This window comes from Rana temporaria, chromosome 12 (genome assembly GCF_905171775.1).
Source record: "Rana temporaria chromosome 12, aRanTem1.1, whole genome shotgun sequence".
NCBI lineage: Eukaryota > Metazoa > Chordata > Amphibia > Anura > Ranidae > Rana > Rana temporaria.
The window spans coordinates 128,228,209-128,253,420 of record NC_053500.1 but is presented as its reverse complement, the minus strand read 5'-3'; the positions used below and the strand labels follow the sequence as shown (position 1 = coordinate 128,253,420).

Genomic DNA, 25,212 nt, shown 5'->3' with positions numbered 1-25,212 from the left:
TGCGCTTGGCGTAGAATATTTAAATCACTAGATACGCCTATTCACGAACGTACGCACCCCCGTCGCAGTACAGATACGCCGTTTACGTAAGGCATTTTCAGGCGTAAAGTTATTCCATCAAATAGCTGGACTAGTAATGTTAAGTATGGTCGTCGTTCCCGCGTCGAAATTTGAAAATTTTACGTCGTTTGCGTAAGTCATCCGTGAATAGGGCTGAACGTAATTTACGTCCACGTCAAAACCAATACGTCCTTGCGGCGTACTTTGCCGCAATGCACACTGGAATATGTACACGGACTGCGCATGCGCCGTTCGTAAAAAACGTCAATCACGTCAGGTCACCCCCCATTAGGATAAAACACGCCCCCTCAGCATAATTTGAATTGGGCGCGCTTACGCCGGCCGCATTTACGCTACGCCGCCGTAACTTAGCAGGCAAGTACTTTGTGAATACAGTACTTGCCTAGCTAACTTACGGCGGCGTTAGGGTAAATACGATACGCCGCCGCAAAGATGCGGCGGTCTATTTGAATCCAGCTAGTAGTGTGCACTTGTAGTGCAAAGTGGATTTTCCTTTCCTAAATAACCCCCATAGTGACACTATATTGGGCCACTGGACCCATCTTGTGTAGGTAGTATGTGAGTTTTGGTGCATTTTCATTCCACATTTTGTGCAGTTTTTGTAAGCTATAATTAAGTAAATCTTTGATTTTTATTTATTTTTGTTTTACTTGTGCACATATCGGATTATTTTTATTTATTACATCAATTAGAAATATATAAATTATATTTACATTTTTACATATGGATTTGATAGGCATAAAACCATAAGCTAGGCTTTCTGTTTCAGCAAAGACCATATGAGTGCTTTAATTATCCGGGGGGTGAGAGGCAGTAATTGACCAAATCATTGCTTTAATTTGTAAAGATTAGCCAGACTCGTACCCGTTCAGCTACATATACTAATGCCATTGTCCTTCTGACCTTTTTAATAATTACCTTCTCTTTTGCAATGCCTCGTTTGTACTTGTTGCCATTTCATAGCTGTGTTAAAGACTTAAAGTAGACGTTCACCCTAAAACTAAAATCTCTAAATCTACTATCCCTATAAAGCAAAAATTACTATACATACCTTTTCTGAAGCCAGTCCGGTCTCCAGCAGCGGAAGCTCTGTGCAGAAGACAGCCGACAACGGCTGGGAAGTGACGTCACCCGTAGAGTTACTATGGGGCTTCCGTTGTCGGCTGCCTCTCCTGCACACTCCCACACAGAGAAGCCACCGCTGACAGCTCGGCGTGGGACCGGACCGAAGCGACTTCAGAAAAGGTATGTATAGCGATCTTTGCGTTACAGGGCTAGATAGGTTAGTCTTAGATTGTAGATGCAAGTAGATTTAGAGATTTTAGTTTTAGCTTGAACTTATACTTTAAAGCCCAACTAAATTTTTTTTATATTCTCAGCATTAAAAATATATCCATAGACATAAGGCATAACAGACATGATGCAATTTTCTTTCTATTACAGGAAATAAAATCGCTCATTCCCCCAGTCAGTGTGGATGTGGGCGTCCCTACCACGGAGCTATTGTGTTCTCCTGGCAGGGGGTGGAGGAGTCATCCCTGCTGGGAGAACACAGTGATTATTACTATCGGTTATAGCCTCTGGCAATGATCGCATGTAAAAATCAGACCTGCTGATTGTACCAAAGTCAATCGATGGATGGATCGACTTGGGTACAACTAGCATGCCCACAGATGGTGCAAATCTCGGCCAGTTCCCGCTGAACCGACCAAGATTCAAACTAGGGTTGTCCCGATACCACTTTTTTAGGACCGAGTACGAGTACCGATACTTTTTTTCAAGTAGTCGCCGATACCGAATACCGATACTTTTTTTAAATGTGTCCCCAAATGCAGCCATGTCCCCCCCATATGCAGCCATGTCCCTCACATATGCAGCCATGTCCCTCTAGCCATGTCCCTCACATATGCAGCCATGTCCCTCTAGCCATGTCCCTCACATATGCAGCCATGTCCCTCACATATGCAGCCATGTCCCTCACATATGCAGCCATGTCCCTCACATATGCAGCCATGTCCCTCTAGCCATGTCCCTCACATATGCAGCCATGTCACTCTAGCCATGTCCCTCACATATGCAGCCATGTCCCTCTAGCCATGTCCCTCACATATGCAGCCATGTCCCTCACATATGCAGCCATGTCCCTCTAGCCATGTCCCTCACATATGCAGCCATGTCCCTCTAGCCATGTCCCTCACATATGCAGCAATGTCCCTCTAGCCATGTCCCTCACATATGCAGCAATGTCCCTCTAGCCATGTCCCTCACATATGCAGCAATGTCCCTCTAGCCATGTCCCTCGATGCGGCGGGGGGGAAGGGGGGGGAAGTATTCTATTTAGGTATCGGGGGTATTTGCGCGAGTACGAGTACTCCCGCAAATACTCGGTATCGGTCCCGATACCGATACTGGTATCGGTATCTGGACAACCCTAATTCAAACCATCTATGGCTGGCTGGCCATATGCTGCAGCCTAGTCATTGTAAGGGGCTTCAATTGATCTGGTAGGTTAGGAGACTTGCTGGGACCTGAGATGAGCAGAATAGGAAATGTCCGCTTGCTGGTGTTCTATTGTTCACAGGCGCCGTCTCTCTGTCACGACAGCTGATCGTAAATAAGCTGCTGTTCTGTTCCGTACAGCGCATGCGCAGTTCATCCCCGGCACTTCTCAATAGCGGGTACTATCCGATAGGACACCGGCTCTTGTCTCCTCCATTCATGTAAGCATGCTAATTGCATTAGACCTTGCAGGTTGTTGGATCATGCTGATCATATTTCTTGCCCTGAGGTTGGCTGGCTCCATACCTATATATTTTACTGTCTGTTAGCAGTTTGAGATGAGTCAGATTAAATCTGTTAAAGTGGATATAAATTGGGAAATTAATGTATGCTATTTTCAACCCACAATCTCCAAATTAAACAGATAAAAGGACCTCCTGGATTTCCTATTTTTCAGAAGGTTTGGTGTCCCCCCTGGGTACCAATGTTTCTCAAATAGTTTCAGAATAGGGCATAATCTGTGTGCTGGCTCCAATCAGCTGCTTGTGTATGAGCAGCCAATCGGTGCCTCTGCCTGCTCTGTATGGAGCCGGTTCACATATCTCCGCAGCGGGTCAGGCGTGTTTTGCACAAAACCACTGTGCGTCCTTTGGTTAATTTCAGGTCCAAATTCATCCCAAAATTTGGGCTGAAATTGGTCCTGAAACGGTGAACCAGGACGCACCGGACCCCTGGTGTGAACCCAGCCTCAAGGGTTAGTTTGCCAGAAAAAATGAAAAGGTTACCCAACATCATACACCCTTCCCACATCATGGTCCTTACCGTACCTACCTCTTTTGGTGATGATCTGTTAGTGTCCATGCATTCAGTACAGTGGCTTGGGGATTTGAAGTCCCCACTTCCAGGATGGGTTAGAGCAATGCTTTGTGCCAGTGAGCTGCCGATATGGTTCCCCCTATCAATATTGTTCCCCTCCCAGATGGAAATCGCCGAACCTGAGCAGCTGTAGCAAGAGGTCCAGGGCGACATGGAATTTACTGTAAGTGGCCAGTCGGCCTCCTGGCCACTTAAAGCAATTTGCTGTAAGTGGCTCGCTCGGCCTCCTGGCTCCTTTTTTTAACATCCTCCAATCCACGGGGATGTTAAGGAATGAGCCTGGATGCCGCCCAAGGTTCGGAGATTTCCATGGGCCTGCGCAGTCAAGCAGGGAACCATCTCGATAGGGGAACTAGATCGACAAGACACCGGCACTGGGACAAATAAGAGCAACTCTGATTGGTCAAAGTGCTGCAGAAAGACGAGGAGGAAGAACAGGGATTGCACAGGCGGCATGTGCACTGACAGCTCATCACTCACAGAATTTTTAAATCAGAGGTGTTCTATCACATTAGCGAAACCGTGAGGTCAGCGGGTTTGCTGCTGCTTTTAAAATTTAACATCTAAACAGTCCGTTGGATTTCCAAATGCTGTATTTAAGCATATATGCTCCGCTTCCTGTTAAAAATAACCGTGAGATGCAAATCTCTGGTGGGTGTAACAAGATGTCCGGTTGCCCCCCTTCTTGGTGTATTATTACTATGGAGGAGTGCGGGGTGTAGCAAGATGGCGGCAACGGAACGTCACTTCCCTTACCAATTCTGGCGGGTCGCCTAATCGGACGGAACACCTGCACCTGATTGGATGCAGCAACTGTTTGGCTCAGAAGCGGCCTGAAATTTTGCTCTGTGTATAGCCGGGCTTAAAGGATACTATACGGAATGTGTTCCATTTCCATGTGACAGTAACCAGAGTCTGAACATTTCTCAGAGGTGCTGTAGTCCTAAGACTGATCAGTAAGGTGGGATTGGGCTAAAATATTCATAAAAATATACCAACAAAAATGTTTGTGCTACTGACTGCTTCTTGTCTTTTGATAGCTTTTTTTTCTGTGTTTTATTTTTTATTTTTTTTTATTTATCTTTTAATTTTGTTATAATTCTGCTCAATACATTTGTCTGTCTGGGTCTTTGACAGGAAAACAAGCAAGAGAAACAAAAAAGATCTCATCCCCAGGTATTTCTCTGTACCTGCAAGACACTGTGTGTACTTACCGTTTCCAGAGTCTGACTAACAGCATGGCGGTTCTGTCTGTCCTTGTCACTGGGTGTGATATTAACCCCGAAATGTCTTGTGTAGGCGTAGATCAACACTCACGTTTAACATTAACTCTGTTTCAGAAGGATTAAGGGTCGGTTATTTGAAGGGTGATTATTTACTGGGTATTGTCGTCTTAAATTGATAGGTCAGTTTTTGTCTTGATGTGTGCAATTACAAATCCCCTGTTAAAATTAAACTTTAAGGCTTCATTTCCATGGACGTTTTTACAGCCACTTTTCTGAGCTTTTTTTGCAGCTTAAAGTGGAGGTTCACCCAAAAACTCAATTTTTAACATTAGATTGAGGCTCATTTTGCCTAGGGGAATCGGGTGTTTTTTTTTTAAATCGAAGCAGTACTTACCGTTTTAGAGATCGATCTTCTCCGCCGCTTCCGGGTATGGGCTGTGGGACTGGGCGTTCCTATTTGATTGACAGGCTTCCGACGGTCGCACACAGCGCGTCACGATTTTCCAAAAGTAGCCGAACGTCGGTTCGGCTACTCGTGACGCGATGGATGCGACCGTCGGAAGCCTGTCGGTAGACTGTCATTCAAATAGGAAAAGCCCAGTCCCGAAGACTATACCCAGAAGCGGCGGAGAAGATCGCTCTCTAAAACGGTAAGTACTGCTTCGATTTAAAAAAAAACACCCGATTCCCCTTCACAAAATGAGCCTCAATCTAATGTTAAAAATAGTTTTTCGGGTGAACTCTCGCTTTAAAAACAGCTCTCCATGTTAGTCTATGGCCTCATGCCCACCATGACGTTTTTGAGCTGCAAAAAAAAAACAGGACCAGTGCGTTCTGAAGCTCCAGCCTTAGAGCTGTAAAAACGCCAGACGTTAAACGCAAAAAAACGCTACCGCAGCGTTTTTGAGCTCCAGCTCAAAAAAAAAAAAACATGGACAGGTGTTTTTAAGCTGTAAAAAAGGCTAAAAAAAGTGGCTGTAAAAACGTCCATGGAAATGAAGCCTAAAGAGCCCCTGTCACCGGGCCATTTCAACAGAAATCTCTCTGTAACATTATATGTGCATTTACCATATTTCTTTGCATGCTATTTACCTGTAGAAGCCTCCCTCCCCATCCAAAAACCCAGAGATCGCTGTTGCGCACCATCATCTTGGATGTGATGTTGGCAACCCCAGCAGACTCGAGCTGTCACTCAATTGACACTCTAAAGAAGGGGAGGGGGGGTCAACAACCAGTAGATCGCGGTCTGGGCATGCTAACCCGCTATCTCAGAGCATCAAACTTGTAAAGTTGGAGCTGTAGTAGTAAGCCAATGCCTCCTCTGTAGTGCTGGCTTCTGCCCCATACTGAGTGATATGTTGCCTCCTTACCACCCGATTTAAACCCATGATTGACGCGCAGTGCACAGGACTGCAAAAAATGATAGTGCGGCAATTAAAAGTTTAAATCGGGTGTCAAGAGGCGACACTAGGCTCATTGATCTTTGACTTCTTCCATGTTGTCCAGGTAGCTCTCCATCTCTTTAAGGTTGCCTACTCCTGCTCTAAGACCCCTTTCACACTAAGGGCATATTGCAGGCGCTATAGCATTAAAAATAGCGCCTGCAATCCGCCCTCAAACAGCTGCTCCATTGTCTCCAATGTGAAAGCCCAAGGGCTTTCACACTGGAGCGTTGCGCTAGCAGGACGGTAAAAAAAAAGTCCTGCTAGCCGCATCTTTGGAGCGGTGAAGGAGTGGTGTGTTTACCGCTCCTGTCCATTGAAATCAATGGGACAGCGCAGCTATACGGCCCTTTCTCGCCCGCTAGAGGGGGTTAAAGCGCTCCCACTTTTTTGCAGCCGAAATGCGCTGCAAATCTGCCTATAGCGTCAGCGGTAAAAATACTGCCCACGCTATGGGCGGCTCAGTGTGAAAGGGGTCTGAATGATGCCCATCACTCCTTCTGCAGGTTATGTAGGGGTATGGTAGGACTGTCAATCAAATAGGAACGCCCAGTCCCGAAGACCATACCTGGAAGCGGCGGAGAAGATCGCTCTCTAAAACGGTAAGTACTGCTTCGATTTTAAAAAAACTACCCGATTCCCCTTGACAAAATGAGCCTGAATCTAATGTTAAAAAAAAAAATTTCGGGTGAACTCCCGCTTGAAGGTTTCTTGGCTGTCGCTTGGCAACTCAAAATTTCTGCTCCCGCCATAAATTTTCTATAGGATTAAGGTCTGGATAATGGCTAGGCCACTCCATGACCTCAATGTGCTTCTTGAGCCACTCCTTTGTTGCCTTGGCGGTATGTTTTGGGTCATTGTCATGTGGGAAGACCCATCCATGACCCATCTTCAGAGGGAAGAAGGTTCTCATTCAATATTAAACAATACATGTCCCCATCCATTGGCCTCGCAATGCGGCAAAGTCAGCCAGTACAGAGAAACCAGCTGCAAAGCATAATGTGTCCATCTCCATGCTTGACTGCAGGTGTTCTTAGGATCATAGTCAGCATTTTTCTTCTTCCAAACATGGCGAATCACCCTCCACAAGAGGGCACCTGTACAGTCATTCCGATGAACATCTAAATGATGGGTTATGGTCATTTGGATTATGAATGAGGTTCAGGGATTAGGAATATGTAACCACAGTAACCAATATTTTATTGTTTTGATAATTAAATATTGAAATTTACTCATTTTATTAATGTGTGAATTTTGTGAAAAGGTAAGTATTTTTTCTTTGTGGCTTTGCAGTTTGACATCCATCTTAAACAAAGTTGCTCTGTGCCGAAATCAGGCTTGCAGTGGGAGTGTCGGCTCTGGCAGCCAGAGACTAACACAAGATTTCTATTAGTCCGTAGAGTGTTCAGTAGGCAGGGCAGGGGCACTAACGTTGTCACCCTTCACATGGCATGCTGTAATGTAACACAGTAATGGTGGAGGATCACACTTGTAAATGCACCACTTTAGTGCTTCCTTTCTGTGTTTTCACTGGGTGGAGTTCCTGTATAAATTGCTCATTTTGTGACTTGTAGAAAATCTCTGTCTGTATTGTCTGATCACTGATGTCTTCTCACATTTTCCTGCCATTAATTTGCAGTGTTGATCTTGTTTTTGTAAATGAAATAGAACTGTTGCATATCTTGTATTCCATATGTATGAATTTCCTCTAACACAGTCTGTCTGGTGCTTAGCACTATATATATATATATATACACACACACTACATCTGGGATATGCAATTAGCGGACCTCCAGCTGTTGCAAAACTACAAGTTCCATCATGCCTCTGCCTCTGGGTGTCGTGCTTGTGGCTGTCAGAGTCTTGCTATGCCTCATGGGACTTGTAGTTCAGCAACAGCTGGAGGTCCGCTAATTGCATATCCCTGCACTACATGGACAAAAGGTTATGGACACCTAACTTCACCCTCTAAAACCACGTGCATTAACATTAAGTCGCCTCCCCTCTCTAGTCTTTTAGCTAGATTCAGGTAGGGCGCCGCATCTTTAAGGCGGCGTAGCGTATCGTATTTACGCTACGCCGCCTTAAGTCAGAGAGGCAAGTACTGTATTCACACAGCACTTGCCTTTTAACTTACGGCGGCGTAGCGTAAATGGGGCCGGCGTAAGCGCGCCTAATTCAAATGAGGATGAGGGGACATGTTTTATGGAAATGATTGGTGACCCGACGTGATTGACGTTTTTTTTTTTTTTTACAAATGGCGCATGCGGCGTCCATGTACATATCCCAGTGTGCATTGCTCCAAAGTACGCCGCAAGGACGTATTGGTTTCGACGTGAACGTAAATTACGTCCAGCCCCATTCACGGCGACTTACGCAAACGACGTCAATTTTTCACATTTTGACGCGGGAACGACGTCCATACTTAACATTGGCTAGGCCAGCTATTTGTTGGAATAACTTTACGCCGGAAAACGCCTTACGTAAACAGCGTATGTTTACTGCGACGGGCGCACGTACGTTCGTGAATCGGCGTATCTAGTCATTTACATATTCTACGCCGAACTCAACGGAAGCGCCACCTAGCGGCCAGCGGAAAAATTGCACCCTAAGATACGACGGCGCAGACCGTCGTATCTTAGCTAGGTTTAAGTGTATCTCAGTTTGAGCATACACTTAAACTTACGACGGCTTTGATTCCGAGTTACGTCGGCGTATCTACTGATACGCCGGCGTAACTCTTTGTGAATCTGGTTATTTGTGGCTATTGTAGCTGCCACTCTTCTAGGAAACTTTCTCTTTTTTTTTTTTTTTTTTAACAAGTGTTAGCGCCTGTTCAGCCAAAGGAGCATTTATGATGATAGTTAGAAGCCCTGGCTCCATTTCATCCCACAGGTAGCCAGTAGGGCTGTGTTCAGGGCTCTGTGCAGGTCACTTAAAGAAGAACTTTACCCCAAAGGTGACGGTCCACTCTACCTATCCTCCCCCCCCCCCCCCCTTTACATTTGCCACTTTATTTCTTGAGGGGAGGGAAACCGTACCTGATTTTGACAGGTACCTGCTCCCTCACTTCTGACCGGATTGCCACGTCGATCCGAGCAAAATGTCAACCTCCCCTCCTTCCCCTGCAGCCTTTTGGGATACTTCGCAGGTCCCGGAAGACTGTGGGGCTATTCACAAACCACAGCGCGGCTTGCTTATGCACAGTTGGAAGCAGGCTGTGAAGCTTGACTGCCATGAGATGCTGGAGTCTGGACCCAAAGCTGATTGAAGAATCTGCTCGGATGAGGACTACTCTGGATCCAAGAGCAGTTAAGTGTCCTTATATTGAAAGTACGCTGCTACAGTTTTTGGGGGAGACTGGAGTTCCTCTTTAAGTTCCTCCACTCCAAACTGGTCAAACCATGTTTCATGGCTTTGTGATACAGCGGCACAGTCGTGCTGGAATAGAAAAGGGTATTTTTTAAACTGTTACAAGGTTGAGAAATGTTTGTAGCATTAAGGGCCCTTTCACACGTACGGACAAACGGTCTGTTTTTTACAAGTCCGTAAACGGACTTGTAATGCTTCCCTATGGGATTGCAGACGTTAGCGGATGATGCATCCACTAACGTCCGCAAACATCCGCGCCCGCAAAGATCCGCTTTTGCGGACGGAAGAAAACACTATTTTTCTTCCGTCTGGCGGAACGGATCGGATGAATACGGACACACGGTCCGTATTCATCCGATTCCCCATAGGGGAGAGTGGAGGAAAGACAGAGTGTTCCCCATAGGGGAGAGCGCAGGAAAGACAGAGCGGTCTCTGCACAGTGTGCGTGGACCGCCCTGTCCGCTGACAGCTCAGCGGGGATTTACGAATGATCCCCGCTGAGCCGACGGACACACACGGGGCGGATCAATACGGATCCGCTCCGTGTGAAAGGGCCCTAACAGTACTCTTCACTGGAAACACCTGAACTTGGTAATTTGGAGCAATAGCCACATATTTGTGGCCATTTAGACAGATGGGATGGTCTGGTGTCCACAAATTTTGGCCATTTAGTGTATCCTTTGAGCTGAAATACTATATTGTATCGTGACCTGAGAAAGTATGCTCTCATTACTCAACATTTTAAAAAAAATACAAATTGCCTGGCCTATGAAACTGATCCAAAGACTTCAATACTTATGGCCCGTACACACCATCCGAATATCGTCCGAAAAATGTTGTCCGAGGAAGAATCGTACGATAATCGGATCATTATTGCAGAGCTTTCGAGAGCCGATCATGACAGTTCATCAAATATTATTTTATCGGACATGCACGAAAAATTTTCTCGTACAGTACCAGATCGTACGATTTTCAGTTAAAGCGACGCAGTGCCGAATCGGAAAACCTGCCCAGGTCCTTTTCCTGCATAATGGTCCGGGTCTTAAGTGGTAAATGATCTCAGAATCATCTCACACTGATCCCATTGGTAGAGGCCCAAGGGTACTGTGACATTAGACGTCCATTGTGCAATACCTGAACTTTGGTAGTGTGATAATCTGGATATCTGCGGGGTACAAATTACACCTTTAGTGCACCAGCAAGATAACAAGATGCTATTGCTTGGCTTGAGTTGGCAGAAGTTTAATTGTTCAGAGCTGCCAATATAGAGATAAGCACAATGCCAGGTGTCACAGCCTGTATATATTGACTTGTTGTCTAAGCACCAACCTGCACCTGGACCCATGGGATAATATGTGGCACTTTCATTCAGTTGTGTGTGTAAAGTACACCTGTCATGAGGGGAATGTAGATGGTGTCATCTCTGACCAACTTATAAAAAACGTTTGTCTTCTGGCCACTGACTTCACTATATACCGCAGCGAGTATTCCCATTGGGAAAGTCGGACAACGTTCAGAAGTCCCTATCTGCATGCCTGTTGTGGTCAGTGGCTGAGAATGCATTGAAGCCAATGGCTTAGAACAGCCAGACACACAGCATCTTCAGTTGACCCCAGCAGAGGCAGCAACCTTTTGACAGGTATTCTTTCAAACCATGATTGGTACAAATTAGGGATGTACCGATACCGATACTAGTATTGGTATCGGGACCGATATCGAGCATTTCCCGAGTACTTGTATTAGGCTGAAATGCTCCGATGCTTCACCCGATACCTGGGCAGTCAGGTATCGGGTGGTGGGGGGGAGTTGAAAGTCTTCCCCATGCTGCTCTTCCCCCGTGCTGTATTGTCCCCCTCCGTGCTGCTCTCCCGCCGTTCTGTATTGTCCCCCTCTGTGCCGCTCTCCCCCCGTGCTGTATTGTCCCCCTCCATGCCGCTCTCCCCCCGTGCTGTATTGTCCCCCTCCGTGCCGCTCTCCCCCCGTGCTGTATTGTCCCCCTCCGTGCCGCTCTCCCCCCGTGCTGTATTGTCCCCCTCCATGCCGCTCTCCCCCCGTGCTGTATTGTCCCCCTCCATGCCGCTCTCCCCCCGTGCTGTATTGTCCCCCTCCGTGCCGCTGTCCCCCTCGATCTGTCAGGATGGAGAACGGAGGTAGGAGCCGCTAAATCCGGCTCCTACCTTTTCCGAATGGACAGAGTCAGTGATCACTGACTCTGTCCATTCACATAACTGAGCATCGTAACCTGTGTTTACAATGCTTAGTTTATGAATGGAGAGAAGCTTCTCTCTATTCATTTCAGCGGAGGCTGCAGAGAAAGGGACTGGGGAATCTGTGTCCTTTGTCCCTCTCTCTGTCTTAAAGGGGAGATGTCAGAGGTCTGTTAAGACCCCTGATATCTCACCAAAGCCCCCCCAACAGGGCTGATAAAAAAAAAAAGAAAAAAATTGCAATAAATAATTAAAAAAATTAAATGTAAATGATAATAAAAAAATTAAACGCACTACCCCCCCCCCCAAAAAAAAATCACTGTAAAAAAAAAATATTGTGTAAAAAAAAAAAAAAAAAAAAAAACGCCACGTCACATGACATTCAAAAAAAAGTATCGGTATTCGGTATCGGCGAGTACTTGAAAAAAAAGTATCGGTACTTGTACTTGGTCTAAAAAAAAAGTGGTATCGGGACAACCCTAGTACAAATACACACATGGGATGTGATAGCAGAAAGGCGGGCCAAGTTTGGTATAGGGAAATGTGTTTTTCTTTGATGCCTCCTCTTCTCTCTGCAGACCCCGTGGAATCCATCGGTGGACCTGTGGTGGCACGACTTGATGAAAAATGCCAGTTTGGAGTGTGAGCCAGAGTGGTGTGATGCCGAGGATCAGCTATTTATTCTGTACACCAGCGGATCCACCGGGAAGCCCAAGGTGAGGAGTACATCAGTATGCCGGTATTCTGAAAATATGAAACTCAAGTCCTTACTACCTTCCATTATTGTCCCGGACAGTCTCCGTGAAAGGTACAAGAGAAACTTGGGGCACTGGATTGTTTAGTGGTGTGTAAACTGGCTTTTGCAGCAGATGTTTTACACTTGGTTCACATGTGTAGCGCACAGCGCATGTGCATTGATGCAAGTTTTTTTTTTTTGCGTGTTGCCATGCATTGTGATAAGACGGAGCCCATTCCTTTGAGTGGGTTTCCTTCCACATCTAAATCGCACCAAAGGAGTGCGCTGCATTCTATAAAAAGATATAGGAGGTTACATTGTGATACCGAGGAGGATCTGTTTTTTCACCTTAATGTATAGATTGCATTAAGGTGATACATTTTTTTCATTTACAACTCTTTTAAGGCTCAGAAAGCACCACCTCCCACATATACATCTTTGCTCTGTTATCTTTCATTGTGTAGCAGGTGACACCCATTTTGTCTATTATTACAGGGAGTAGTGCACACTGTTGGCGGTTACATGATCTTCACTGCCACCACCTTCAAGTATGTGTTTGATTATCACCAAGGGGACATATATTGGTGCACAGCTGACATTGGATGGATCACTGGACACTCCTACCTCACCTACGGACCACTAGCCAATGGGGCAACCAGCGTTTTGGTATGTTACTGATCAAAGATAACAACACTGGGCAAAAAGTAGATCCGGGTTCTATGGGCAATACTGACCTTGCTAGTGTAAGACGCTGTAAATTAAACCTGCTGTGAGAAAAATAAATAGCAAGCCATTGATAAAAAAAATATTAATTGGTTGTCATGCTGATCCCACAGAGACACAGGATACCCCACCTGTGCCGCCCCAGGCGCCAAGTCGCTAATTGTAGACGCAGTTGCGACCTGGCGCCCGGGGTTTGTCGAACCGTGTGTGTGTATATATATAATTATGTACATTTAGGAAAGAATCCAGGCTCTACTGAGCTGGCCAGAACCAGCTCTACAGGGAGTCTGTTCCACATTTTCACAGCTCTAACTGTGAAGAAACCTTTCCGTATTTGGAGGTGAAATCTCTTTTCCTCCAGACGTAAAGAGTGCCCCCTTGTCCTCAGTGTTGATCATAAAGTGAATAACTCAACACCAAGTTCACTATATGGACCCCTTATATATTTGTACATGTTGATCATATCCCCACTTATTCTCCTCTTCTCAACAGAGAATAAATTCAGTTCCTCTAATCTTTCCTCATAGCTGAGCTCCTCCATGCCTCTTATCAGTTTGGTTGCCCTTCTCTGTACTTTCTCCAGTTCTCCGATATCCTTTTTGAGAACTGGAGCCCAAAACTGAACTGCATATTCCAGATGAGTTCTTACTAATGATTTGTACAGGGGGGCAAAAAGATATCTCTCTCTCTGGAGTCCATACTTCTCCTAATACAAGAAAGATATATACAAAATATATATATATATATATATATATAATTGTAAAAAAAAAATTGGGGGGTTTCCCCTTTTTATTGGTTGAGATGGACTTGTGTTTTTCTTCTTTTTTTTTTTAACCAGACTATGTAATTGATCTGCCTGTTGCTGTTTTACAACACAGAGCTGCCTTTCGCTAAATATTGGAGCTGATCACTGGGTGCCAGTGGTCAATCATTGGCCGGCACCCGCTGATTGGCTTGTGCTGTGACTAATAACAGCCCGGGCGCCGGACTGCGTGTCCCCTACCCAGAAGTGCTGTATCGGATACATGATCCAGCACAGCAAGGCCGATTTGCCGCCGTACTTCTAGGTGATGCGGTCAGCAATCGGTTAAACTAGATGGACTTGTGTCTTTGATCTGTCCATTAGGGATGAGCTCAGGAGTGTTTTGGATCTCAGTCTAAACCCACCTGAGTTATCCCGCCAGAAAGCTGTCACTGCACAAAGCCAATCATAAGCGGTAAAGGCAATCCCTGCCCCGCAGCTTTACTTATACAAGGGGCGTGTATATGGGTGGCAGTTGGGCAAGGCAGTGACAGGATCCTGGTAGGACAGGACGGGTTGGTGGTTAGAACTAGGATCCTGACACACCTGAGCTCATCCCTGCTGTCCATGAGATCCATTGTGATCCATTGTTGTGTTGCTTGTGACTCTAGCGGCTCTTGAGACCAACTCTGTTATGAGATGTCTCTAATTTTTAATTTTTTTTATCCATTATTGCTCTAGTTTGAAGGCCTCCCTATATACCCAGACATCTCCCGGATGTGGCAGATCATCGATAAGTACAGCGTGAGCAAATTCTACACCGCGCCAACCGCAATCCGGCTGCTAATGAAATTTGGAGAGGAGCCAGTCAAACGGTAATCTGCCTGGGTTTGATTCAGTTCTTGATGGGTTCTTCTCACTTGAAAGAACCTTTTGCTAGTCCCCCATCATTCCTCATCCTAAACTAATACAATGACTTCTCTTATACACAGCTTGGAGCATTTTCAGTTTGCCATTGTGTAACTACAAGCTGAGTTTTAGAGCAATCTTTAAATTAATTTAGTTGGAGGTTGGGACAGAAATATGAATCCTTTGACATACATAATTGAGTATAAGCCTAGGGTGTCCATGTGCATGCCTCACTGTGTCCATGTGCATGCCTCACTGTGCCCATGCCTCACTGTGCCCATGACTAGACTGACGTTTAACATGGGAGTCTATGGAAGAGGTTACTGGGTTTGAAAATTCGGCGCTCCTTAGCTGTAGGTCCCCCAGACAACAAACTTTGCACACTTGTAGAGGAGAAATGGGGCTACATGTGTGTCAGGTTCCGGGTCCAGAGGACCTTCGACCGGCTGGGAACCGGGTCCCCAAAATCACCAGGAAAATGACCGTTTAACATGGGAGTCTATGGAAGCAGGGCCCGGCTTTGAAAAATCGGTGCTCACCGGCAATAGGTCCCCGGACAACAAACTTTGCACATTTGTAGAGGAAGAGTGGGGCTACATGTGTACAGACGACCTATGGCTGGCCGATACTGGGTCCCCAAAGTCCGGAGATCAGGCGCAAAAAGGTGACTCGAGTATAGGCCGAAGGGGGCATTTTCGGCACAAAAAAATGTGCTGAAAAACTCGGCTTATACTCGAGTATACACTGTATGATTGATTTATATATATATATATATATATATATATATATATATATATATATATATAAATGTGTGTGTGTGTGTGTGTGTGTGTGATATATATATCAACACCATCACAGTGATCTCACAATACCCCCAAAATCAAACAGATATACATAAATGGTGTAGCACAACCTCCATGAGATTCATCACAGATAATATAAAAGTAAAATGTCCACATAAAAATAATTAATATACAATCAGTGCTGCCAGTCACCATTGTGTCTGATGTGCAAAATATCTTCAAAGTGTCAACAACTATTAACACAACTATTGTGCCATGCGTGTTTCCACCACATGCAACAATCGAATGTGCCCCTCCATTTCTGACCTCCCAAAGACAGTATCTCACAAAAGTGAGTACACCCCTCGCGTTTTTGTAAATATTTTATTATATCTTTTCATGTGACAACACTGAAGAAATGACACTTTGCTACAATGTAAAGTCTTTTGAGGTTGTTCGGAACTCATTTGCAGGTGTGGTTGACTTGCTGTTGACCTGCTTCAGCTGCTTTTCCATTCCCATAGACTGGTATGGGGAGAGAAGCCGCTCAGAAGCGAAAAAAGTCCATAGACACCGGCCCTTATACCTGAAGTTCCGCTTCAAGGGTGTGTATTGTATGCTTTTACCTTCTAACAGAATTGTTTTCAAAAATAAATTATTTTATTGACACTTGGCAGGTATAGCAGGAAGTCTCTAAAGATTTTAGGAACAGTTGGGGAGCCAATTAACCCTGAAGCATGGCTGTGGTATTACAACGTCGTTGGAGACCAGAGGTGTCCGATTGTGGACACGTTTTGGCAGACGGAGACGGTAAGAATGTCGGGTTTAATTTGAAGATACTCTTTTAGCTGTTGAATGGATTAAGAATAGTATTTGACCAAAAGTATCCGAGTGTGCCTTTTAAAAACTTGCTTCAAATTACAAAATATTTAATTATATAATGTATTCTTACCCCTAGTTATGCTTTTATTTTGAGCAAAATAATTACTTTTAAAGTGCAAGTTCACCTTCAGCAAGACTTCCAAAAAAAAAAAATTCCATATCCTGTGAATAATGGTACATACCCTATTCCCCTTTCCATTCCCATTTCCCTTTCCAATCCCCTTTCCCTTTCCAATCCCCTTTCCCTTTCCAATCCCCTTTCCCTTTCCAATTCCCTTTCCCTTTCCAATTCCCTTTCCCTTTCCAATCCCCTTTCCCTTTCCAATCCCCTTTCCCTTTCCAATCCCCTTTCCCTTTCCAATCCCCTTTCCCTTTCCAATCCCCTTTCCCTTTCCATTCCCCTTTACCTTTCCATTCCCCTTTCAATTCCCCTTTCCCTTTCCAATCCCCTTTCCATTCCCCTTTCCCTTTCCAATCCCCTTTCCATTCCCCTTTCCATTTCCATTCCATTCCATTCCCCTTTCCCTTTCCATTCCCCTTTCCCTTTCCATTCCCCTTTCCATTCCCCTTTCCATTCCCCTTTCCCTTCCCCTTTCCCTTTCCCTTTCCCTTCCCCTATCCATCCCCTTTCCCTTCCCCTCCCCATCCCTTCCCCTTATAAATGTAGCTGTAGTAAGAGTATGGGGGTGTGGCTTTCCACAAAATCCGCTGGTCCCTTATGTCCCCCCATCCTGATGTTTGCAGGACATGCTGAACAGTAAAAAAAAAAATGATACGCCCCCCAGTGTCCACTTTGGGCTGTTCAGACTGCGCAGCCTTCCCCGATCCTGTTCAGCTCGGTAGCAGCCGTGCCAGGCTGTTCAGGCTGTGCACATGTGCATTACAGGCTTTTGTTCTCTAGCTGAGCTCAGCTAAACGAGAGTGTGCACTGCACAGGTATAATGGAAGGGTGTGGACCATTTAAAACAGGATGGCATGTACCATTCACAGGGTATGGAATTGCATTAGGGAATTTTGGAAAATCTTGCTGAAGGTGAACTTACACTTTAATTTGAGAGTATCTGGAGACTTTTATAAAAAAGCAGAGGAATGGGCCCTTGTTTTCTTAACCATTCATGTAGTTGTTGGTAGAGGAGAGAGGAGAGAGGGGGAATACTATAATGTGTCACTTGAGTGGCAGCTCTGAGTCTGCTGGGGCTGCTAACATCAGATCCAAGTTGGTGGAGCCCAGTCGCAGAGTTTTTAGAAGGCTACACAAAGGAGGTAAAAAAACAGGAAAAATTATGTTAAATGTACAATATTATATACTGTATTTATCGGCGTATACCGCACACTTTTTTCCCTGAAAATGGGGGGAAAATCACGGGTGCGCGCTATACGCCAATAGAATACCTTGGAGGGGGACGAGCGCCCCCCCGGGCAATCACCGAGCCATTATCTTCTCTCGGCTCTCACGTCACACACGCACAGTCCCGCCTCCGCCACCAGCATTGGACCACTGTTCTGTCTGTCACAGGAGATGGTCCAATGCCGATGGCGGGACTGTGCGTGTGTGACGTGACAGCCGAGTGGAGATGACGGCTCAGTGATTTCCGGCGGGCTCTCGTCCTCCTCCTTCCCCTCCGAGGTATGCCATAGGTACGCGCTACAGTCTTGGCCAGCGCTGCCCGCGTTTAAGGGTTTCCTCACCCTCCCCTTCACCACAGACTGCTGAACATTTGGGTATAGAAGCCCCAAGCCGCGCTACAGTCCCGGCCAGCTCCCTCCCTTCCACCATCGAGTGCTGACAGCTAGAAGCCCTAAGGTACTGTGTATCTCCTTGAACATAGGAGCTGCTCTCTGAGTTGCTTGCTGTACATTGCTGCTCATCTTATTTTTAATTTTAACTGCATTTACTATTTGGACTAAAAAAAATTGTTTTTACAAAAAATTCCCTCTTAAAATTGGGGTGCGCGTTATACGCCAGCGCGCGTTATACGCCGATAAATACGGTACATATTTTAAATGAAGTCTGGTGACAAGGACTCTTTTTAAGCGCTACAGACTGCTGGACTGGCATGGAGTGGTTTAGGTATGATAAGGTGTATGAGATATAAGATATGCTGACCTAAATCTAGTATTTTCTAAATTGGGGTTATCTGTCTTTTTTTATCAGGGAGGTCACGTGTTAACGCCACTTCCGGGGGCCACAGCAGCAAAGCCCGGATCAGCTGTAAGTATTGCCTTGAATTTCAAATGCGGTTCAGAAAGTCGCACGTTGGCATGATTAAATCATGTTATTACTGTTAGTAAAGGCATGCCTTTTTAATTTTTTTTATACCATGCAATAAAAATGCACCTAGCCTAAAATCTAGGCAGCCTGTATCACACGGTCTCTGGCAACCAGGAACATTATGGGGGTTTCTTGTGTTTTCAACAAATCACAGGCCCAGATTCACAAAGGAGATACGTTGTATCTCTGAGTCTGAGCCGTCGTATCTATGCGCCTGATTCTTCGAATCAGTTACGCATAGATTTCTATTAGATCCGACCGGCGTAAGTCTCTTACGCCGTGGGATCTTAACTGCATATTTACGCTGGCCGATAGGGGCGTGTACGCTGATTTACGCCTATAAATATGTAAATCAGCTAGATACGCAAATTCACGAACGTACGCCCGGCTGACGCAGTACAGATACGCCGCTTACGTTAGGCTTTTCCCGGCGTAAAGTTACCCCTGCTATATGAGACGTACATGCAGCGTACCAATGTTAAGTATGGACGTCGTTTCCGCGTCGAGTTTTGAAATGTTTGCGTAAGTCGTCCGTGAATGGGGCTGGACGTCATTTACGTTCACATTGAAACCAATACGTCCTTGCGGCGTACTTTGGAGCAATGCACACTGGGATATTCCACGGACGGCGCATGCGCCGTTCGTGAAAAACGTCAATCACGTCGGGTCACATAACATTTACATAAAACACGCCCCCCTGTTCCTCATTTGAATTAGGCTGGCTTACGCCGGCCTATTTACGCTACGCCGCCGCAACTTACGGAGCAAGTGCTTTGAGAATACTGCACTTGCCCGTATAAGTTGCGGAGGCGTAACGTAAATAGGATACGTTGCGCCCGCTCAAAGATACGCAGCTGTACGTGAATCCGGGCCTTATTCTTTTTGCAAATACCCTATCACTTGCAAGAAAATAATAAACGTCAGTTTTGCTTGCACCTGATTGGATAATAGAAATCAGCAGAGCTTCCGCTCATTTACTAAGCTTTGGAGCAACTGCCTCTTGCTGTGCACAGTATATTTGCCTTTAGTAAAACAACCCCATTGCATGTCTCTTCTGCAGTAATGCGCCTGTCTGGTCACATTTTGTAAAAGCAAGTCTTTAGTTCTGCTTTAGGTGTAAAACGGCTGCATGTGCACAATTGGTGTTCATGTGATTTCAGAATGCGATTAGTTCAGAGATGGCACCATGACAGAAGCAAGTTTGTTTGTTTAGGAGGGTGTTGAACAAATGCATGCAACTCATTAATTTTTCTTCTCTGTATGGAGGAAATGTCTCAATTAGAAGTGACTGTAAAGGCAGAATAAAGTACAGCCATTTTTTATTTTATTTTTTTATAGTTGTATAGTATGTATTTCATATTTCTATTTTTGTGTTGAAGACGTTCCCTTTTTTTGGCGTTGTTCCTGCGATCTTGGACGAGGCCGGCGAGGAGCTTGAAGGAGAAGCTGAAGGTTATCTGGTAAGCGGAAATGTTCCACTGAGCAGACACGGTCATATCTACTACTAATGTGCAATGGGTAGTTTATCATGTACATTAACATTGAGAGCCAGTGAAAATTTGAAGTGCATAAGCTTTGGTATCTGACAAAGCTCTTCAGTGTTCTGTGTCGCCTTCCCCTGCTCTGGGTTATAAATAATCACCAAACACCAGGGAAATCCAGTTCCTTCTGTAAGCTATCCTATACTCCTCCCTACCTTTTTAGTGTATGGTATGCATAAAAATAACCTTATTGGGCAGTATCAGGAAGCCTTAAAGCGGTTGTATACCCTCCGGTCCTAATTTAACCATGCATATGGTTTTGAATATCAAACAGTTCTAAAACGATCGCGCCATGTTAGTTGTGGTCTTCCTTGTTTAGTTCCCTTTCTACTTCCGCCCACAGTTTCTTCTGCGCTGTGTAATCCCACACGTGCGCAGTAAGTTAACTAATCAAACCATCTTGTATGCAGCCCAGATGCATACAACGTTTATCTGGCACTTCTCTTTAATTCTCCTTTTTTGATAATGGCGCCGTCTGTCTCCTTTAGCCCTGTGACGTTGGAGTCGCATGGTAACCATTATCCTCTTGGGGTGAAGACAGCTGCCTAACCATCGCGGGATGTCGGGGCTGACGTCAACAACAGGAAATGACGCAGCCCCGACAAACAGAGAATGTATCCGGCCGGGTCTCGGCTTGCCGGATTTAACGACGATACGGCGCCTGCGCGTGTCTACGTCATCACTCGGGAATACAGCGATTATAGGAAAAACAATGCAGGTAGGCAAAAATAACACATTGCAATTGATTAAGGAGATTAGGAGACAAATTTACATGTAAAGTTAAATTCTTGGGTATACAACCACTTTAAGCCTGGTACACACGGGCTGAATATTGGGCGGTATCACCTAGTTCAACAGAACCTGAACAACATTTCAGCCTGTACACTGTGCACTGGCCTGTCCAGCAGAAGTCGGCTGAACAGGCATGCTGGAAAACCAGCATGCGATGAGTGCTGGCAGTCAATGGCTGTGAGTGCTGATCTGTGTGTTCAGGGCGGGGGGCATTCCCCCTGTCGGAAACACAATAGCTCAGTGGGGAGATCGCTGTACTAACATTGGATAGTTGGTACAACAAGCTCCTCCAGGTTGAACAAAAAACACAAACTGAGAGGGCCAGATCCACGAAGCAGTTACGCAGGCGTATCTATTGATATGCCGCGTAACTGCTAGGTTGCTCCGGCGTATCTTTGTTTTGTATCCACAAAACAAGATACGCCTGAAGCAGGGCTAGATCCGACTGACGTACGTCTTAGTACGCCGTCGGATCTAAGGTGCATATTTACGCTGGCCGATAGGTGGCGCTTCCGTCGATTTCCGCGTCGAGTATGCAAATTAGCTAGATACGGGAATCCACAAACGTACGTCCGGCGGGCGCATTTTTTTTTACGTCGTTTCCGTAAGGCTTTTTCTGGCGTAAAGTTACCCCTGCTATATGAGGCGTATCCTATGTTAAGTATGGACGTTGTTCCCGCGTCGCATTTTGAAAATTTTACGTTGTTTGCGTAAGTCGTTCGCGAATAGGGCTTTGGGTAGAATTACGTTCACGTCGAAAGCATTGGCTTGTTGTGGGTTAATTTGGAGCATGCGCACTGGGATACCCTCACGGTAGGCGCATGCGCCGTTCAGAAAAAACGTCATTTACGTCGGGTCAAGACGTACTAACATAAAACACACCCCCATCTCATCCATTTGAATTGCGCGCCCTTACGCCGACACAGTTGCACTACGCCGCCGTAACTTATGGCGCAAATTCTTTGAGGATACGGAAAATACGCTGTAAGTTACAGCGGCGTAGTGTATCTGAGATACGCTACGCCTGACGGAACAATGCGCCGCGCTACGTGGATCTGGCCCATAATGTGTACTAGGCTTAAGCCCTGGTTCACATTGATGTGATTTTCAGATGCATGGAATCGCACGACCTGTGAAATAACATGATTTTCTATGGAGCTCGTTCTTATATATGCAATCCGAATGCATTTTAAAAAGGGTCCAGTGCGTCTTCGCAGCTGAACCCACATCAAGTCGCACTGAGGTGATCCTTGAAATTGCACTAGAAAGCTCATTGATATCGCACCGCGTTAGAGTGAACTTGGCCTAATTGGCTCTTGGTGCTGACATTTCCCTCTACCAGCCTGATTTCTGTAGTGCAGGGGATTGTGGGAAGTTATAGGGGAGTTCCAGCTTTTTTTTATGTTTATTAAAAGTCGGCAGCTACAAAAAGTGTAGCTGCTGGCTCTTAATAAACAGACACTTACCTGTTCCACTGTCCAGGGACGTGACTGCCTGGAGCTTCAAAAAACCCCCCCCCCGGCGCCTCCATTCTAACTGTGGGCACCCAGCCATGACCGCTTTTGGCTTCACGGCCGGGCACTCACTGCGCATGCGACGCTGCGCTCCCTGAGAGGACAGGTAATCGCCTGGGACCTGTCGCGTGTCCCAGGCGATCGCCTACAGGGAGGGGCCGCCAAAAGGCGATATGACGTATTGCCTAAGCGGTCCCTGGATGGAAGAAGGAAGTGGGACATGAAGTCCCACTCCTACTGAAGCCCCCACTCGCTGCCAAAAAAATGACATGCCAAATGTGGCATGTAAGGGGGTGAGGGGTGGTTTAAGTGGAAGTTCCACTTTTGGGTGGAACTCCGCTCTAACATGAAAATAAATCTGGTAATAATTGAAGCAATATTAACAAATATTATACGACGTGTATTTGAATAATGATGATGCATTTTTTTTATTATTTGTGCAGTTTGTCTTTATCGTGATTTTATCTGTCCCTTAAAAGGTATTTAAACAGCCCTGGCCTGCACTAATGCGCACAGTATATGGGAACCATGAAAGATTTGAGACCACCTACTTCAAAAAGTTCCCAGGATATTATGTGACCGGCGATGGTGAGTACATGACTTTTCCTTCTGGCCTACTATACCTCTTATGTGGGGATTTGTACTTTAGGTTTATTTGTGAGCAAAGATGCCCAAACCGCGACCTAGTCTACTGGCCTGACCTGTCATCTTCATCTTTGCATCACTACTTAAAGCGGAGTTCCACCCACTTTTACAACTTGGTCTTAAACTAAAGACCACCCCTTCACCCCTCATTTTTGAATATCTATTTTTTTTTTTCCTTTCTTACCTTTTCAGAAGTACATAGTGTACTTCTGTCCAAGCTTGACCACGGAGCAGGGCGTCATGTCCTCTTCTACAGCGAGCCCTCCTCCTTCTGAGACGCGCGTGCGTGCTTGTTGGGGCCATTCAGAAAGTGCTGTGCAACTCGCGCTTACGCAGTAGGAAACCAGCTTCGAAGCTTCCACTGCTTGCTTCCCTTAGTTACAATGGCAGCACCTGATCTGATGGACGAATCGACCTTGGGTGGGCCGACATCGCATGCTCCCTGGACAGGTAAGTGTCCTTATTAACCACTTAAGCCCCGGATCATTTTGTTGCTAAATGCCCAGGCCAGGTTTTGCGATTCGGCACTGCGTCGCTTTAAAAGACAATTGCGCGGTCGTGCGACGTGGCTCCCAAACAAAATTGGCATCCTTTTTTCCCCACAAATAGAGCTTTCTTTTGGTGGTATTTGATCACCTCTGCGGTTTTTATTTTTTGTGCTATAAACAAAAATAGAGCGACAATTTTGAAAAAAACATCAATATTTTTTACTTTTTGCTATAATAAATATCCCCCAAAAACATATATAAAAAAAAAATTTCCTCAGTTTAGGCCGATACGTATTCTTCTGCCTATGTTTGGTAAAAAAAATCGCAATAAGTGTTTATCGATTGGTTTGCGCAAAATTTATAGCGTTTACAAAATAGGGGATAGTTTTATTGCATTTTTATACATTTTTTTTTTTTTTACTACTGCCAGCGATCAGCGATTTTTTTTTCGTGACTGCGACATTATGGCGGACACTGCAGACAATTTTGACACATTTTTGGGACCATTGTCATTTTCACAGCAAAAAATGCATTTAAATTGCATTGTTTATTGTGAAAATGACAGTTGCAGTTTGGGAGTTAACCACAGGGGGCGCTGTAGGAGTTAGGGTTCACCTAGTGTGTGTTTACAACTCTAGGGGGGTGTGGCTGTAGGTCTGACGTCATCGATCGAGTCTCCCTATAAAAGGGATCACTCGATCGATGCGCCGCCACAGTGAAGCACGGAGAAGCCGTGTTTACATACGGCTCTCCCCGTTCTTCAGCTCAGGGGAGCGATCGCGACGGAGCGGCTATAAACGAATAGCGCCGTCGTCCCGGATCGCTCCCCGCGGGAATCCGCCCGCCGCACGCGGGGGGGGGGTCCCGATCGGCCCCCCGACCCGCTAGAAGGCAGGGACGTATATATACGCCCATCTGCCTGTACGTGCCATTCTGTGGACGTAAATAGGCGTGCGGCGGGCGTTAAGTGGTTAAAAGTCAGCAGCTACAGTGTCTGTAGCTGCTGAATTTCGCAAAAAAAAATTTGGATTGTGGAACTCCGCTTTAATTCTCACATGCAATCGTCTCCCCAGCTTCTTTCTTGGCCGGTGGGGGATGACGTAACGCCTGTGCATGCCCAGGAGTCAGTCATGATCGCACTCGGGGACCATGCTGGTGATGTAAACTGAGCTGTCAACGAACATTTTTTTTTTTTTTTAATATGTACATCCTTTTTTTTTATTTTTTTCAGGCTGCAAAAGAGACAAAGATGGCTACTATTGGATTACCGGGCGGATTGATGACATGCTTAATGTTTCCGGTAAGAGGCAGTTATTTTCAAATGAAAATTGGGAGAGTTTTTTTTCAGCACACATTTTATCTTTTATCTGACCCCTTGTACGACTTGTGACTGCAAAGTCGCATGACAAGTCGTACTCCATGATTTTCAATGAGTACCATTCATATCTGTGTGACTTCAAGTCGCAGGGACTTCAAAGTAGTC

General features: G+C 45.6%; 1 protein-coding gene across 3 annotated transcripts in view; it reads left to right on the top strand.

Moving 5' to 3' along the window:
* ACSS2 (acyl-CoA synthetase short chain family member 2) overlaps positions 1–25,212 on the top strand; it is a 68,279-nt gene that overhangs the window by 38,303 nt on the left and 4,764 nt on the right. For 2 of the 3 annotated variants that reach the window (XM_040330656.1, XM_040330654.1), the window contains exons 8-16: positions 4,594–4,632; positions 12,282–12,419; positions 12,935–13,105; positions 14,646–14,779; positions 16,273–16,405; positions 18,633–18,689; positions 20,129–20,209; positions 23,076–23,184; positions 24,961–25,029. In XM_040330656.1, coding sequence (XP_040186590.1) covers positions 4,594–4,632; positions 12,282–12,419; positions 12,935–13,105; positions 14,646–14,779; positions 16,273–16,405; positions 18,633–18,689; positions 20,129–20,209; positions 23,076–23,184; positions 24,961–25,029 — 931 coding nt within the window. The remainder of the gene's footprint in view (positions 1–4,593; positions 4,633–12,281; positions 12,420–12,934; positions 13,106–14,645; positions 14,780–16,272; positions 16,406–18,632; positions 18,690–20,128; positions 20,210–23,075; positions 23,185–24,960; positions 25,030–25,212) is intronic. The other variant, XM_040330655.1, reaches the window with a different exon arrangement.